At 35.4% G+C, this 17,583-nt stretch overlaps 2 protein-coding genes across 2 annotated transcripts; one reads left to right on the forward strand and one right to left on the reverse strand.

The window, feature by feature from the left end:
* The first annotated feature begins 212 nt into the window (after positions 1-212).
* Positions 213-7,366, forward strand: LOC126693287 (uncharacterized). The gene is made up of 4 exons (XM_050389204.1): positions 213-567; positions 4,841-5,465; positions 5,982-6,261; positions 7,077-7,366. The coding sequence occupies exons 1-4, from the start codon at positions 453-455 to the stop codon at positions 7,125-7,127; spliced, it is 1,071 nt and encodes a 356-aa protein (XP_050245161.1). The 5' UTR covers positions 213-452; the 3' UTR covers positions 7,128-7,366.
* Positions 7,367-12,309: 4,943 nt separating this feature from the next.
* On the reverse strand, positions 12,310-14,733 carry LOC126693289 (transcription factor MYBC1). The gene has a single exon (XM_050389205.1). The coding sequence runs from the start codon at positions 14,267-14,269 to the stop codon at positions 13,271-13,273; it is 999 nt and encodes a 332-aa protein (XP_050245162.1). The 5' UTR covers positions 14,270-14,733; the 3' UTR covers positions 12,310-13,270.
* Between the last annotated feature and the right edge of the window lie 2,850 nt (positions 14,734-17,583).

A 17,583-nucleotide genomic window follows, 5' to 3' on the forward strand; every position in this document is an offset into this window, starting at 1 on the left:
AGCCCCAATGAAGATGTGTTTGGGCTTGACCAAATTTAGAGACTAGAAAATCCCACCCCCAAAAAAAAAGAAAAAAGAAAAAAAGAACAGAAATCCATTATTATAGTCCCAATAAGGAGAGGATAATTTTGGTGGTAAAGACTTTTGTGTGCTTTCACATTGAGAAGAAGATTTTTTTTTTTTTCTTTGGGGACATAATAAAATCTAACCCTTTGCTTTCACAGCCCTCTCTCTTTCTATCTCACACAATTCTCTTCCATATGGTATTTGTGAGATAACAAAAAGGAAAAAGGGGTTCCTTCCTTCCCTTCCTCTCTTTCTTTCTAAATGCTATCAACGGAAAAACCCTTTCCTTTTTCTTCTTGACAAAGAAGAATAGGAAGAAGATTCTCCTCTGAGAGTTGGTTTTTTTTTATTGTTTTAGGGGAGAGAGAGAGAGGGAGCTTGTGGCTATGGACGCCTCTGCTACCATTGTTGGTGGTATTGTTGTTGGGCTCAAAGATAAGGAGTCCATGGTGGACCCCTTCTTGGTTGAGGCTCTCCAGAACCCTCGTCATCGTCTCACAAGTAAGTACCTTTTTTTTCTTCCCCCTCAAATCTCATGTTGCAAACCTCAAATTTTGATTTTATTTCATTTTTTGCATATGGGTCTGATTGCTTTTTGCTCTATGGTATGTGGGTGTATTGTGGTGCTGTTTTTGGCTTTAGGGTTTATGGGTTTTGGTTGCTTTGATTGGATTGGATTGGGTTTAGCTTTTAGCTATGTTGGGATTCTGATTTTGTCAGATCTGGGTTTGTTTTGGGGTTTGCCTTTTCTTTGGTATCTGGGAAATTGAGGAAAAAACTTAAATATTTGTTGATATATGCTGAATTGGTTGAGAAGCCCCAATTTTTGTTATTTAATATTTGTCCTGAAGTCAACACGTATATGATGCTAATTCTGACTTCTTCCAAACATATGTTTATATATCTGTATTTTGTTATTTTTATTATTATCATTGTAGTCAATAAGGGCTCCTATAGTTCTCAAATGAATTATGCAGCTTTGTTAACCCATTAAAGAATTTTAAGAAAAAATTAAATCAATTGCAAATTGATGGAGCTTATCTTTTAAAGTTCACCTCTGCCGTTACATAGTATCATGGGAACAATTATGTATTCTAGCGTGGTCGCATCTGTTAGGAACCTGTCTAGTAATTTCTTGTTTGTCCTTGAGTTATGCTTCAAGTTAATGGGCCTTTTGGCTTATTTTTCCCATTGCCTAACCACGAACACCGGGGGGGTGGGGGGGAACAGAAATAGATTTAGGAGGAAAAGTAAGATTGAACAGGCTTTTAGAAGATCTAAATGTTTACCAACTAAATAGAAAATTATATACATATCAAAGTCAATTAGCAAAAACCTGTGTTACAAAGGGCGATTGCAAGTATCCAGGGTTTCCCCTCAAGGGTAGGTCCAAAGGGCCCTACCTTGGCAAGGTTGCATGTCATCAAAATAAATTTTGTTCTAGGGTACTAGAATATGATTTTATTTATATTGGTGGTGTGTGGAAGGAACCAACCCATATCCTTTTTGTTTGTTTGTTTTTATTTTTATTTTTTAAATTATTATATTTATTAAGTTGGGGTGTTCTTTGAGCTTTATCTTGCTGCGCTAATCTTGTCTTACAAACAGAATTGTGTTTTGACAAGGTTAGGAGTGAACATATCCATTTGCCAAGAGCCTTGTAGCTTAACTGGCACCTTTTGGTGTTTCCAATAGAGACGTTTAGGGTTCAAATCCCCTCACCCCCAACTATTGAATTATCAAAAAAAGGAGTGAATTTATCCATTGTAGTTTAAAGGTTGGGCTTGACTAGAAATATCTATAGCACAACTATGCTTATCAAATATTTGTTCACTTTCCTCAATTGATTAGAAGCTGGGATGCACGGACGCGGCTCCCAGGCCGGCGTACCCGCGTCCGACGCGGCGGGATGCGGCGACGCGGGAGGGACGCCGCAGACCGCGCGTCCGTCCCGCGTCGTGCCGCGTCGCGCCACGTGGCGGATCCCGAATCGGGCCGACGCGGGCCGACGCGGCCAAAGTCGGCGCCGACGCGGCCGAAGTCGGCGCCGACGCGGCCGAAATCGGCGCCGACGCGGCCGAAATCGGGCCGACTCGGTCCGTATCGGCCGTATCGGCCTGTATCGGCCGAAACGGCCGAGTCAGGCCGAAATTCAAAAAAAAAAAAAAAAAAAAAAAAAAAAAAAAAAAAGAGGTGCAAACGCACCGTTTATAAATTATTAGTAAAATATTTGTTTATAAATATTAGTAAAATACTTAGTTAAATATTTGTTTATAAATATTTGGTTAAATATTTGTTTATAAATATTTGGTTAAATATTAGTTTATAAATATTTGGTTAAATATTAGTTTATAAATATTTGTTTATAAATATTTGGTTAAATATTTGTTTATAAATATTAGTAAAATATTTGTTTATAAATTATTAGTAAAATATTTGTTTATATAATGTGAAAAAGTAAAAGTATGCTTAGCAATATATTAAACATATAATGTGAAAAAGTAAAAGTATGCTTAGCAATATATTAAACATATATTATAAAAATATTTTTAATAATTTTTTAATCGCCGAGTCCTGCCGCACCCGCACCCACCTTTTTCAAAAATTGCCGAGTCCCGCACCCGCACCCGAGTCTCGAAACGCACCCGTGCTTCATAGATTAGAAGAGACAGCTTTTGGGTTTACAAGGTGGAAGATTTTTTTTATAATTCTGTTGATTGGGATTTTATAAATGAGCATGAGTGGTTGTAGGAATGTTCTTGTGAATGGGAAGGTGATTTATATATGTGTCCTATGTGCTTGTGAGTGATTCAAGGAAGATCATTTTAAGACACTCCCCTCGTTGAGAATTTTCTTTAACCTTAGGTTTTCAAAGAGGGATTTTTTTCTTTAACCACGATATGGTTTGCCATCAATTCCTCCCCTCCAAAAAGAACTTAACTCCCTCAAGTTAGGTGCTGGACCAAGAATTCTGTTGAAGGGCACAGTCTCCCAAATAAGGAACTCTGCTTCAAGTAAAAGTTGTTTGTATTCCTTGATTGCATTTTGACTTCTTTTTGGACTGTCCTTTTCGAGCATAGCAACTGATTTTTCTGGACATTGAAAAGACGTATGGCCAAAATTGTGATGAGTATGACACTTTACTCTAGAATTAGAACTACTACTTCCTTCGGAGCAAGTATGAGAATAAAAATTCTTGGGCATATGAATTACCTTGACATGTCAACAAACTTCTCCCAATTGGCATCCACAATTGTTTTCTCACTTTTGACTTCTAAACTTGCTTGCTGCTCTCATTAAGGCTTTCTTTCATACTCTTCTTTCCTTTGGCATGCAACTTGACTTGAATTGCATCATGGTATAAAGTCTACATGGAGTCAAACCCAAAGAAATTAGAGAGAATAGAAACGGAGAAGCCTCAACACTCAAAACACTCAGTACTCAAAACCCTTGGTATTTTTATTGCTCAACTACTCTTTGTTTGAGTACAATAACACAGATTTAAAGACCTTAAATCTTAACTTTTCCTAGAATAAGTAGGAATCCTACTTGACTAGTAAACCAAGCACTAATTGAATTGAACCAAAGGCCATGTGTGAAGTCTCATAAATTTAATAAGACTTATCAAGAAAATAAAACCCAGGGTCAACATCTATGTCTCATACCCAACGATTATGAAATTATTAAAATACCCTTGACTCTAGAATAACCGAAATAAAACATAAAATAACTTACTAAAAACCTTATGAGCTTCCATGAACACTTATTCCAAGTCTTCTAGTGAGGATATTGTTTCTCCAACCATGCTACAGTGGTCAGCAGAACCAATCCATCCAAGAGTGGGACGACTGGGGCTCTCCCTCTACTTCTTCCATCATTTTTACAATTTTTACGCTCTTAGTATGCGCAGCATATGGAAATTTGGCATTGAAGGCTTGCCTTCTATTCCTCCCCTCTTCAACCAAACAACATGAGGGATAGGCACTCTTCTCCCTCTCCTTTCCCCTCTTCATCCCTCATACATTTCATTTCTTCTACTGAACTTAGGCTTAAGTCACAAGGAATTGTCTGACACTTCATTGCTGACCTTATTACTACTGCCATCTGTAGTGCTTGATTTTAGTCATGTTTTAATTCCCTTTAATGCTGCAGCATGCCTGGTGACTGGATGTGTGGTGAGTATTTGATATCATCTATGATGTAGCACTAGATTAAATTTAACCTAGGCTACACAAATAAGTCCCAGGTATAGGTCTGATTAGGCTAACCATTTCATTTACAGAGTAATGAAGCTTTTTGCTCTCGATTGAGTGCCACCCACATATTATCATGATTTGTGACGTTTTTGTATGTTTTGGGCTGAGTAGCTATAGTATTGTCTGTTTGGATGGTTTTCTTTTTTTGTCATAATCATAAATAAGGTTGTCAACCCAGGCGGACTGTGATTTTTTGGAGTGTTCTGTGGTCTTCGTTCTCTTCCTCTAATCTAAATTTTCAGATTTAATTGTGTCTCTAAGTTGGCCTTATCTTCCAATGCATTTTGTCTGAGATTTTTACTGCTCTCTTCAAGAGTTTTATTACCAAAAAAAAGAAGAAAAAAAAATTTAGGTTTCCTTCAAGAGACTTTTCCTCAGAGCAACTCATTTAGTTGCTTCTGTTATTTATTTATTTTTTTCCACATTAACTACATTTATTTTCTTCTTCTTTTCTTTTTTATAGTTAATTATTTTTAGAACTAGATCAGCTGTTAATATAATGTCTGTATTTGTTTCAGTTTTGCGAATGGAACTTGATATCCAGAGGTTTTTGCACAATCCTGATCAGCAGCAATTTGAATTCCAACATTTTCCTACTTCCTACCTTCGGCTTGCTGCACATCGTGTTGCTCAACACTATGGCCTCCAAACTTTGGTTCAGGATACTGGTTTAGATGGTCAGGGTAATAGAATTTTGGTGAGAAAAATAGGAGAAAGCAGATACCCTGCTGTCCGTTTATCTGAAATTCCTGCAAATCAGCCAGAAAATGATAAACCTGAGAAAGTTAAAATTGCCATCAGGCCTAGGCCTAACAGAAATTCTTTAAATGACGCTAATGATGGTGGGATCAGAAAAAGTTCTATGAGAAGTGTGGAAGAGAGGAAGGAGGAGTATGACAAGGCACGAGCTCGCATCTTTAGTAGCCCTAGCAGTCCTGATTCAGATGATACATTGTCTCAGGTCTCAACTGAGGGGAAAAATGTTTGTTTGAGCAGGGATGAGAATGAAGGTTTCAGGAACTTTATGATTGATCCGGAAAAGAATACTACCATCAAGGATGCTGGTTCTTCGTCTCGAGTTGCCATTTTCAGAGATAGGGAAAAGGATCGTACTGACCCAGATTATGATCGTAGTTATGAAAGGTAGGATTCACACCCCCCCAACAGTCACACACACACACCCAAAAGACCAAAAAAAAAAAGAGCTATGCTGATTGTGGTTGTTTAGGTAGCAGGGATTCTTCTGTTTTAGTATTTTTGCTGTGTTGTACTTATGATAAAACACTTGCTGCAAACCATTTCCAGTACTGGGCTTTGGTGTCTTTTTTGAAATTTACTCCGCCTCTCCTTTTTCAAGAATTATATTCCCTTTCTGTCTTGTCATATTATATTATATATATATATATATATATATATAATTTTTTTTCCCCTTTCCTCAGTTCCTTTGAGGGTAGTGGTATGGTTTTGGGGGTCATTGAATGGGGTTAATTTGCTCACTAGATATGAAACATTGACAATGCTTTCTTATGGCACATATTGTCTACTCCTCGCTTTTGTGATACTTAATTCAGTGCTTTGTTTTAGAATTTGTTGTCCTACTCTTCTTTATTATGAATTAAACTCTGTTTATTGATAAAATTGAATTACTATACTATTCAGGTATGTTAGGAACCTTCCAGCCAATCAAAACTATAACCTGGTCCCTTTCAATATGCAAAAGGTACAACCTCCATTTGTGCAGTACGATACTGGTTTTTCTCAGTTGGGTCAGATGCCAAGGACACTCAGCTACGGGCCTCCTTCAAGCCCAGCTATGAGCCCTTTTTGTGCCATGGGATTGGATCAGACGTCTGGAGATGCTGCTGCTTACATGCAGTGGTCAAGTACTGCGATGATGTATGCACATTCATATGAGCCGTTTAGACATGCTGTTTTCCAGGTAGTTCACAGTTCCTTAATATTTTTATTCTGTCCAAGGTAGAAGACCAGTCTTAGCTAATGCTTTTAGGAATGAATGTAAAGAGGATGTATTAGTCATAGTATCCAACTGTATTGAGATTCAGTTTTTTCTGGTGGGTAAGACTCAGACAGGTGTTTGATGGTATGCTTCATGACCTGTTGTTGATTTTTTGATACCTGGTTTGCAAATATAAGCCACAAGGCATAAAAGGGATCTTCTGCATTTGTCTTAGAAATGGTAGGGTCCATCTAAATGTTAAGATTTAGTATTTAACAAATCTAACATGATGCTGCGTCATTAAAATTTCATTGTCATTGGAATTTTAAATTACGTGGCATCATGTGGATATAGATACCTCAAAACTAAATCGACCCATGAATGGATCATCTCCATCTCAAAGAAAATGGAGAGGATCCTTATCCTAGGGCTACAACCTACTGATTATTATAATATAATGTTGTTTTATGACATTTCTTGCATTTTTCATTTAACCAAATCAAGGCTTTGTTGTTGGGATCATCTATTTATAACTCTAAACATGTCACTAATTTAGTACAGAATGGTGATGTGACTGGGAGTTGCAGGAATTTCTAGGAAGGAATTTTGTTCAGTCACTTTAAATCATGGGAAATTATGAACAAGAAGTTTAAAAGTAGACTTTCCTGATGCATAGAATTTTTTTTTTTTTTTGGGAAACCTTGATCTACAATGTATGCATGCTATTATAAGCAATTGTGTGCTCATTGCTTAATGGCTTTTACATCTGACTGACTTTTTCTGTCTTAATTTTGCAGGCTCCATTCTGCCAGCAGCCACTTTCTTTTGATTATTCACAAAATCATTAAGAGCCATTTAGATGGGGATTGTACAACTGATTTACATGCAGATCTTATTATTATACCTTTAGAGTGCTTTGAGATTAGGTTTATTGTTTTTTGTGACTTTGTTACAGACCTTTGATGCAGTTCTAGCTTGTTTGTTTTGTTACTCATTTTGGATCTTAATATTAGTAATGGAGTGTAATGATTTTACTCTTAATCAAACCATTGTTCTATTGTAGTGGAATCATACCTTTTTTTTCTTCCTTTTTTTTAGTGCTTTTCTGTGAATCTTCTGCTGTCTTTCTTACATGTCAGAGGCATGCATTACTTAGGAAGTGGGGCATCTTGTAATTAGCTTATGTTCAATGTCCAGCAGCCCAATTTTTTAGGAAGTGCCAAATATTTTAATTAGCATATGCTTAAGTTATGCCCAATAGTTTAATTCACATTTTGGACTCGTTGACCCTTAAAATAAAGGCTATCATCTCACATGGGGCGTCAGTATAAAAAAAATTGGGATAACTGGAATTCATCATTGCCAGCTCTGATTCCATCATACGTTTTTTTTTTTTTTTTTTGGGCTGAATAATTCCATCATGCGTTTATTACTAGACATTGATAACTTAGTAATGAGATATAAGTTATTCAAAAGCATATTATATCTATAGTATAGACTATAGATAGATAATAGAGGCTTTGTTTATCTGGACACTGAGCTGGCAAAGCATTTTAAGAGTGTGTCATCTCTGAGTTAACCATACAAACAAAGCATACTAACTAGCGTTTGGTTGTGGTCACTAGTGCACATCACATCAGTTTGGTTCCGATGTGAAAGTAAAAAATTAGTCTGAATTGCGCTTTCTTTCTAGTGGTTGGTTCATGTGACTAACCATGAAAATCATATTGACAAAATTAGCAGTTTTGTACCAATGTTGAAAGTCCAAAATTAGTCAGAAGAAAGAAAGCTTTTCTTCTAATGGTTGATTCGTGTAGCTGTACTGACAATGAAAATCATATCTGATTCTGACCAAGTTAGCAGTTATGGAACTTATTATGTTATTTGATTCCTAATAATGAATATTGGTAAATTATTGGCATACCATGATTGAAATACGTATGATGCTTATCAAATTCCACAATGCTGGGCCTACCTGTTAGGAATAATGTGATGTACCAAACGGGATGTTGGAGACAAGGGACAAGGTTTTCATATTGTCCTTAACAGGTTGCAACTTGCAAATGTTAGAAAAAGAAAGATGCAAATCAAGCCTAAATTTGCACAGGCACAAGACAAGCAATTTGCTTGTTTGTTTTTTTTTTTTTTTTTTTTCTTAGTTTGGAACTTGGGAGGGAGCTGATTTTCTAAACAAAGCAAATTCTTATAGTCTAAGTAACAGTGACTTTTTTGCTTTCATGTTAAATTCGGGTAATATTCTATTAAAAGACAATTGATAGTTGAGATCCAGGGTGTCCTCCACCTTTTTGCAACTTATTATGGTGCTGGGAACCTGACATATCATGTCAGCTCGAGGCATATTGGATAGGGGAAAAAAAAGGAGTAGGCTCACTAGCTCAGTTATAAATGTCACTACTTTGATGGGGTGCATGTGAGATCTGCCTTGAAAATTCCTCTCCCCATAGGGTTAAATACTAGAGAGAAAAAAGAACAAAAGAAACAAATCAAATGAAAAAAAAAAAAAGTGATTTTTTTTTTTTTTTTTGGATGAACACTTATTTCCTAATTTCACGATATGTTTAGCTGTCAACTTATAATTAAATTACACATAATTTATTAATTTCAGGACATGTTTAAGTGGCAATTTATTATTAAATTATTTATCACTCAGCTCACCATTAGTACTTGGTGACAAATGAAATATTGTGCATCAATTACAAATGACATGTAAGTATATTGTGAAATTAGGTGTGAAATTGAGTTTGTCAACTGTTACATTTGGCACGTTTTCTCTCTACCTTCTCATTTCCTTTACAATTACTTTAGAACCGCAAAAATTTTCACAAAATATTTTACAAATGCCAAAGTAACAAGTTATTAATTGAAAATAAAAGTGACATTAGTTGTAATGTCTACTTAACTATCGCAAAAAAATGTAAAAATTATTGTGTTCGGCCGGTAATACATTTTTAAATTATTTTTTAATTTTAACGCTTGGGTCACAGTGTCAACGTGCTGGCTCTATTCAATAATATTATCTCAGATAAGCACATAACCATTTATAATATAGTTTTTTCTGCTTCTTTATACGTGCCATGTACCGAGAAGTTATCTAGTACCATGCTTTTTTTGTTTTTACTAAGATAGACTTAACGCTGAATTAAAATATCAAAATTCTCACAGCAGCCAAGGTTGAACTAAAAAAAGTAAATGGAAAAGAGGCGAACAGTGGTTTGGATATACTTTAAACTAGCAGTGTTCAAATTCTAAAACAGTGAAATTTCATTCAAAATGTTTGCAAACTAGGAGGGCATGATTGTCACATATGCTGGCAGAGAAAACAACACAAATCAACCAAAGCTGATGATCTTAAAAATAACACTAAATATGTTCCAAAGAAAATGATCTTCTGCTTAAAGATTGTTGAGAAAAATATTAAATGATGCGAAACATTTGAATTAGAGGACAGACAGTCTTAAATTATTACGCCAGTGAGGTTGAAGCATATTTAGCAAAACCATAAAAACAAGCCAATGAGCCTTATCATAAAAAACCTTGATCTCATTCATGAATCCTCCAGTATAAAGCAAAGCGTGCTTGACAAGTGCAAATAGTAAAAAAAAGAAGAAAGAGAAGACTGAAATGTCACTACAATCACTGCAACTGTAAACCTTTACAATACTCAAAGTTGTCCTATAACTAGACCATGATAAAATTTCAAGCCAAGTATCTACTGTAGTATTCCCTTGCTGAAGCATTGAAGAACTCTGAGCGCTGTTATATTGACATGCAGAACAAAACAATACCTAGCAAATCAAAAAATTGCAAAAAATTTGAGAGTCCATCACACTCCAGACAGACATAAATGTCCGGGGAAAACTCGAAGAAACCCTTTCTCAAGTATTTTATGCATATCTATACATAAATTCTATATATATATATATATATATATGACAAACAACTCCTTACTGATGTATAGGTTGCCTTACACTTTCATGCTAGGCTTAACTATCTAATATATAGGATGAGCCAGGTGAGGATTATCAAAGAAAATTCATAAAACTTGAAAGGAAGCCTAGAAACTTCAGACTTCCATAGGGCATGGTAAATTTTGCTCCAAGAACAGGTCAAGCTGGTTTAAAGAGTAAAAAATAATCAACATGGAAATATTATGAAAAAAGATCATCAGGTAATGTTTTTAAAAAAATATATTGGGAGTTGAGATCTCAAAGGACAAGATATATTTTGTCCAAAGACAATGCCAAGCTATTCAAAGAATCAAGGGAAACGCTTTTGTCAAAACTTTGAACTTTCAGCCTAGTGCTTGACAGCCCATGGGTACAAAGAGATAGCATAAGGAAGTAGCTTAGGCTGCCACTTCAAGATCAGTCCTAGGCAGTACACTGCACAACTCCATCAGAATAGATAATTCAAAAGCTGAGGAAAGACATGAGGATTCCATCAAATAGCTTTATTGTCTAGCTTGAATTTAGGCATTGACTCTTGTATTCCCCTGTAAATCATTATATCCCCTTCTATGCTTACACACACACACTTAAACCTATTGGTGGCTACTTCGAACTTAAAAAAAATAAATAAATAAAATCTCTATTGGCTACTTGGACGCTTAGAATGTGTCTTTCCCCAAACTTGTTCTTCACAATGAAAGCACATCTTGTCTGAGACTAAAATATCAATTTACAAGTATACTATCAAATATCAAGTACATTATATATAGTTCCAAAATTGGTCAAGATGGTTCTCTTGTGAAAGAATCTGTCATTTAGTATATGATCAACAGATTCAAGCAAGAGACTAAGCAGTATGGCATGCACGGAATTGTGGCAAAATTGGTTGCGGATATTGTACTAGAGAAGCCAAAAACAGATTCTATCGAATCAGAAGGGGTGTTTCTCTATGATCAGAAAGTAATGTAGGTAAGGTAAACGACAAATTACGATACTGCTACCTGACTATAGGGGCAACACTGATCCTAACTGGGAAGCTGAAAAAACTTAGGCCAGAACTAAAATTTTGCAATCATAATGAACATTGTGATGGAGAAAGTTCCAAAATTGGAAAAAATGAAGAAAATTATGATGGAGATGCATACTGCATGACCAGGAGTAAGAAGTTTCTAAGAATTATAATCTAGAATGATAACCTACGTCGAAATTCCAGAAGTTCACAGTCCTTCTACAAGTAGATAGTTTTTTATGTTTCATTTAAGGGTCATGTTAATAAGTTCCCTTAAGACAATTTTTAATAAACCATTTTAAGAAAGTTTTTATACCACTTTTATGGAAAATTGAAAAATTTGTCAAAAAATTAATTATTTTTTTCTTTTCCTATAAAAACTTTCCTAAATTGGTTCACTAACAAATGTCCTTAGGGCATTTGTTAACTTTTCCCTTCATTTAATCTACAGTTTTTTTTTAAAGAAAGTAAGTATTCTTTGACATCTTATGACAACCACCCAATCTCCTTACAGATTGAAGATTTGAAAAAGTAATTTATTCCAAATTGAGTGCTTTTTTAGTAAGGTGTTCAGTTTATTCATATTCATCACTCTCAAGTGTTGAAAACAATATCTATTTAAACAAGTTTAATAAATAAGGGTAACATAATGGCTTATGTGATCCCCAATCTTGAGGATGCTCCTCACTCTCAACTTATTTCTCTCCACATTAAATTTTCAATATATCTCTTGTCTATAATGTGGTACAGTTCAATCATTATCTAGACAGAAAGAAATTAAAAATTGATATGAAATTTTACAATCTACCTGTTGCCTTAGAATGTCTCACGTTTCAAGCAAAAGCCTGTATAAAGAAGATTGAACATAGCATAGAAAAAACAGATCTTGTTTCATATACACATGCATGCTTAAATGATGAAGAATTTCTAACCGCCTTATTCTATGCTACATGAGAGAAAATATAAGCAATTTGATGCAAGATACACATTTTAATAACAGATAAGTGTCACTAAGAAATTTCAGAAAATCAAGCAATTTTAAGTGCTCAGAGCTTCAGAATAAATCCAACATTGTAATAAAAATCAGAAATTTCTTTAAGAGGTACCCTTGCATCAGGGGTTTTAAGTCTTCTATAGAGTCACACAATGTACAACAAGTACAACTCACCTCTACATGAAATTAGACTAATAAACATGAGATAAATCTTACAGATAAGAGATTCCTGGATTTTGCCAAGAAACTCGGTACTGGATGTGCCAACCATGGTTACCAGCCCCATTTTTGGATTTCTAGAGAAACATAATAGCACTTGCCTGCATTATTTATCCTCACCTACAAGCTCAATGTTTAGTCAATTTGATGCTTCAGCCATGCCCACCTTCACCGCCAATAAGAACCCTCCATGAGTGAGAAGACTCTGAGATAGCAGAAAACCAGCCGATTCCCAGACTACAATGGGATAAATCAACCTCAAAGATATCCAGATTGACTCATTATCATGACACCAAAATAGTTGTCGTCGTCATAGACGAGATTACAAAACACAATTCCCGCCCAAAGTGACATCACGATCAACATCCGTCACCAGAAGCTGACAGGGGACATATATAGACTGCTACAAACACTGGTAATTACACAAGTAGAAGCCCACAGAACTGAAGGATACCAAAACTGACACTACCCACCAATGCTAGCTAACCTCCTCATAAAGGATGGTGAAAGACACCCCAATGGGAACAGATTTTTAATTAATTAACCGAGATTATTTGAACCCAGAAATGTTCAGATATCAATGGAAGCCCAACAGTACCAATTACTATCACCAAGATTACTAAGAACAGCTAATACAACAACAACAACTAAAAAGTCTAAGACCCAAAAAACCAAAATCTAACAGGTACCACCACCAGACACCAATACAAAAAAGACCCAGATACAGAATTAAAAAAAGAAAAAAAAAAACTAGATGGAAGTTTTGAAGTAAAGTGGGGCAAATAACAATTACCCAAAAACTCAATCATCCCCTGTTGGAAATAGAGTAAGAACCTTCCTTCCTCCTGCCCCATTAGCCAATTCCAAATCTTCCCCATACCCTCCTCCTGGTCCTTGATTGTGCAGTGGTGCCGCCATCCTATGAACTGGCTGTGACTGCCTAGTACTCAGAAATGGATGCTCAAATTGCCCATTGGGGGGTGACCCAAAATGCCCCACCTGCCTATGAAACGGAGGCTGCAACTGCGGGTGGGCTACTGTAGCAACCATCTGCTGCGGGTGATGGTGGTGGTGATGCGGCAGAGCAGCCACCTGCACGAAAGGCAAGAAATGGTCCGAATTGGGGCGACCCGGATGCAAAAAATGTGGCGGAACAGGCGAGCTGGCAAACAAATGGTCCGTGGCAGGATCAGCAGACGCGGCGGCCAATCCTCCGGCACCATTAGCCGGGCCACTACCACCACCACCAGCTGATACGCCCTGCATTCGCTTGAGATAAAGGCGGTACTTCTGCAAATGGCTAGCAACATTCTCTCTAGTGAGGCCATCAACACTCATGAGCTGCATTATAGTCTTGGGCACAGCATTCTTGATCCCCAAGTGCGCCACAGCATCCACAAACCTCTTGTGGAGCTGTGGCGTCCACACGAGCCGGGGCCGCTTGAGAGTCCTAGCCGGTTCCTCCCCTGCGGCCCCAGAACCCAACTCAGCCGAATCAGCTCCGAATTCAGCTGAGTTTGGCTGTGGAGGTGGAGTACTTGCTGAGGTGGTGGTGTTTCCCAAAGGATTCACTGGAACTGAGCCTGTTTGTTGATGGAGGTAGTGGGTGGGGCTGTTGTTGTTGTTGTTGCTGATGGTGTTGTTGTTGTTGTTGTTGCTGTTGTTGGGATTTGGGTTTCTGATATCAAAAGCCAAAGCAAGATCAGGAGTGATTAGGGTTTGAGAAAGAGGCATAAGTTCTTCAGGGGAAGGAAGCTCTTCTTCCCATCTTGAGAACCAATTTGAGTCCTCCTCCCTCATTATTTCTCAAATCTCCTTCACACCCAATTCACTATTTCTCTTTTTCTCTCAATTCCTTCACCCAATTCACCAAACAAACATTAAAAAATCCAATCTTGTACAGAAAAAAAAAAAAAAAATCAATAACAACAACAACAATAACAAAATAGAGAAAAAAGAAAAAGAAAAAAAGAAGCTAATAATATGGGTATAGTAGTGGTGGAGCTTGTGGTTCAATACAAAAACTAACAAGATGGGTTTGTTTAAAAAAAGAAGATATTGATTTTGTGAGAGAGAGAGAGAGAGAGAGAAGAGGGTTGTGTTTTGGTGATGGAGGGTTGTGGAGGAAGAAGAAGAGGGAGGGTGGAGAGAGGTTCGAGGTGGATCTTGTTTTCTTCTTTTCAGCTTTTATTTAATGACTACTGTTGTGGCTGATGATGCTTTTCTTTTCTCTTATGATTTTTATGGGACTTTTTTTTAATGTTTTTTTTTTTTTTTTCCCGGGATTTCAGGGTCTTATACTTTGAGAGTGAGTGTTGTGTCGTGCTGTAAATGTGGTTTGTGTTACAAACTTCACTTACATTTACAACAAGATCTAATAGATTTTTTTTTTTTTTTTTTTTTTTGTTTTTGTTTCTTGTTATTAATGTTCATCTCATCTCATGCGGCATGCCAGGGGCCTTTGGTAGCGCGTGAGAACACGCTCTACTGTTCACTGAGTCAGATTGTGTCTGCCAGGGGGTTTGTGTAGTGTACCGTGTTATTAGGTAAATTGTAATAATGAGGCCACCAGGCATTTTTGCTGCTTCTATTTGCTGGGTGTTGCAGTTGCAGGTCACCAGAGATCGTACCATTTGTTAATCCGTCCCCGTGCCCTGGATTGATATGTGTGCTATATAATATGAGAGAAATGTTGGTTCCACGTAAAATAGTATAATTTGTGTCACACAATTTGGCTCATTTATGAGTTGGAAATAACATAGGGATATCTTTATATGGACCTATCATCATATATTTATCTTTCACAATTTATCGCGTAAGTGAGTTGTGGCACAAACTGTGTTGTTTTATGTGTTATTAGCACTAGCTTGTAATCACATGCATATACATGGATATACTTAAAGATATATAATAAAATGTATAATATAATTCCTATATATATCATTTAAATACTATTGATAGTAGCTTTTATATTTTGTTAACTCTTTAAAATATTTTGTAAGGATATTAATAGATATAAAATGTAAATTGTCCATTTTTTTAATTATTGTGAAGCACTTTATTTTTTTACGATTAATTTATTCTAAATTCTTTGGTTTTTGTACTTAATAATTCACTTGGATGAATATTTATGATGTCATCCAACATTTGATTCTAAAATTAAGAAATAAAACTCTTTAAAAATAAATAATTTAAGACATATGGTGCAAAATTGGAACTCTAATTTGGAATTCTAATTCGAATTTCTCTCAATTTCCTATTATTATATATATAGATTACTCATAATATTATTTGTAAATCCATCTCCATGCACCATCATTTTCATACTTAATTTCCCATATGGACATGTGTCCAATTTTGAATGATGTGTCCATTTTGTATCAAGTCCAGTGGTGTATTTAAGTTTTATAACTTATTAATTTGTACGATTTTGAGTAAATAAAGTAAATTGGTGGCTCACATAAAGTAAAAAATTATGACAACTCACAATCGTATAAGTCAACAAATTATAAAATTGGATGTGAATTATGTTCATTTGTGAATTGTTTATTTTCATTAACTTATTTGCATATTATTTAATATATATATATATATAAATATATATATATATTTATATATATTTATATATAGCTTGTGGTACTTTTTATATTAAATGTGTTAAAAAAAAATTAAAAACTAGTTTATTTTTTTTATAACAAAAAACTAGTTTATTTTAGAATAGCTTAAAAAGGTATATCATTTTACTCCAATCGTACACCTATAATTAATCATTTGCAACATTTAAGTGGGTGTGTGTCACGCTCGGTGGAGAGAGAGTATGGATAGAACTACATTATTGCAAAGTTGGCTTGTTGTACGGGATTGGAGTTGGGATTAGAAAAGGATTAGAGAGAGAGAGAGAGAGAGAGAGAGAGAGAGAGATGCAAAGTTTGGTCACTTTGTGGGATTTTTCCTTTAGGTTGTTGATGGGGAATCAACTGAGTTAGTGTTTGGTTCTCAAGATAAGATTTCCATTTTTATTTTAAAAATTTTTATAGGCTTTTACTAAAAAGAATACATAAATTGAGTACCCAAAATGTTTTTATGCTTTGATTCAAATGATAAATCTATAAAAACAATTGGGGTTGACTCTAAATTAGGGATTCCAAACTTTCTAAGATTTTGTAATATTTTGCACTTTCAACAATAAACAAGTTGACAAATAAAAAATTCCAAACTGTGACAAGAGGCTAAGCACCTTCCAGAGGTTGAAACAAAACCACAGAGTTCTTCCCAGAAGAGAATTGTCTGCATTTGTTACTGGGTCCAAAAGTTATACCTACGCCCAATCAATTTTCCCATTAACATACTTGGGAACTGGGAAGTGACTGAACACATGAAAATGAGAGAGAGAGAGAGATAACCATAAAATTGGCATAATTATTCCTTTCACAAAGAGCATGATTTTTTTTTTTTTTTTTTTTTTTTTGGGTTGTGATCGTGGTGAAGAAACCTATAAATCAATCAATGCTTGATAATAATTGAGGTATAATGTGATCCTTGTGTTTTCTCTTTCAGCTTCGCCCTCCATTTGGGCACGTGATGTTCACTCTTGTCTTCTCTCTTACTTTTTTGGAATTTCCTTCATGATTAGGAATGTTACGCATAAAATAAAAAATAAATAAAATGAAATCATTGCCACTTTAATTTTAAATTTCAAAGAAATATTAATTGCTTTATGGAATGTTGGAGGTATTGAGGCACCTACGTTGAATATAGTGGAAAAAGCAAAACCCTTGCCTTGGTAGGCAATATTCACGTTGGTGAGGCACCATCCAATAGCTGTATTCGATGAGATATATGAAATATGGATTTTGCGTCATTCCAACGAAAACATAGAGGTTTTTCTTCTTTTTTTTTTTGGGCAAAAAAAAAAAAAAAAAATACCATTAACAGAAAGTTACACCACTCAATAGTTATCAATTTGATTAATATTTTGATAATTTTACCATTGTATTACTTTTTTTTTTTTTTGTGTAGTTTATACATAATCAAATTTCTGTTAACCATAATTCATTGTCCAATATATAATTTTTTTTTTTTTTTTACATAATTTCAAATTGCAATAAACCTAA

Source organism: Quercus robur, chromosome 7 (assembly GCF_932294415.1).
Source record: "Quercus robur chromosome 7, dhQueRobu3.1, whole genome shotgun sequence".
Lineage (NCBI taxonomy): Eukaryota > Viridiplantae > Streptophyta > Magnoliopsida > Fagales > Fagaceae > Quercus > Quercus robur.

Bases quoted from the DNA above. Each gene is read 5' to 3' on its own strand.
- LOC126693287 (XM_050389204.1), top strand. From the start codon at position 453: ATGGACGCCTCTGCTACCATTGTTGGTGGTATTGTTGTTGGGCTCAAA. The intron at 568-4,840 runs GTAAGTACCTTT...TATTTGTTTCAG, and splicing joins CCCTCGTCATCGTCTCACAA to TTTTGCGAATGGAACTTGAT. The intron at 6,262-7,076 runs GTAGTTCACAGT...TTAATTTTGCAG, and splicing joins TTAGACATGCTGTTTTCCAG to GCTCCATTCTGCCAGCAGCC.
- LOC126693289 (XM_050389205.1), bottom strand. From the start codon at position 14,269: ATGAGGGAGGAGGACTCAAATTGGTTCTCAAGATGGGAAGAAGAGCTT.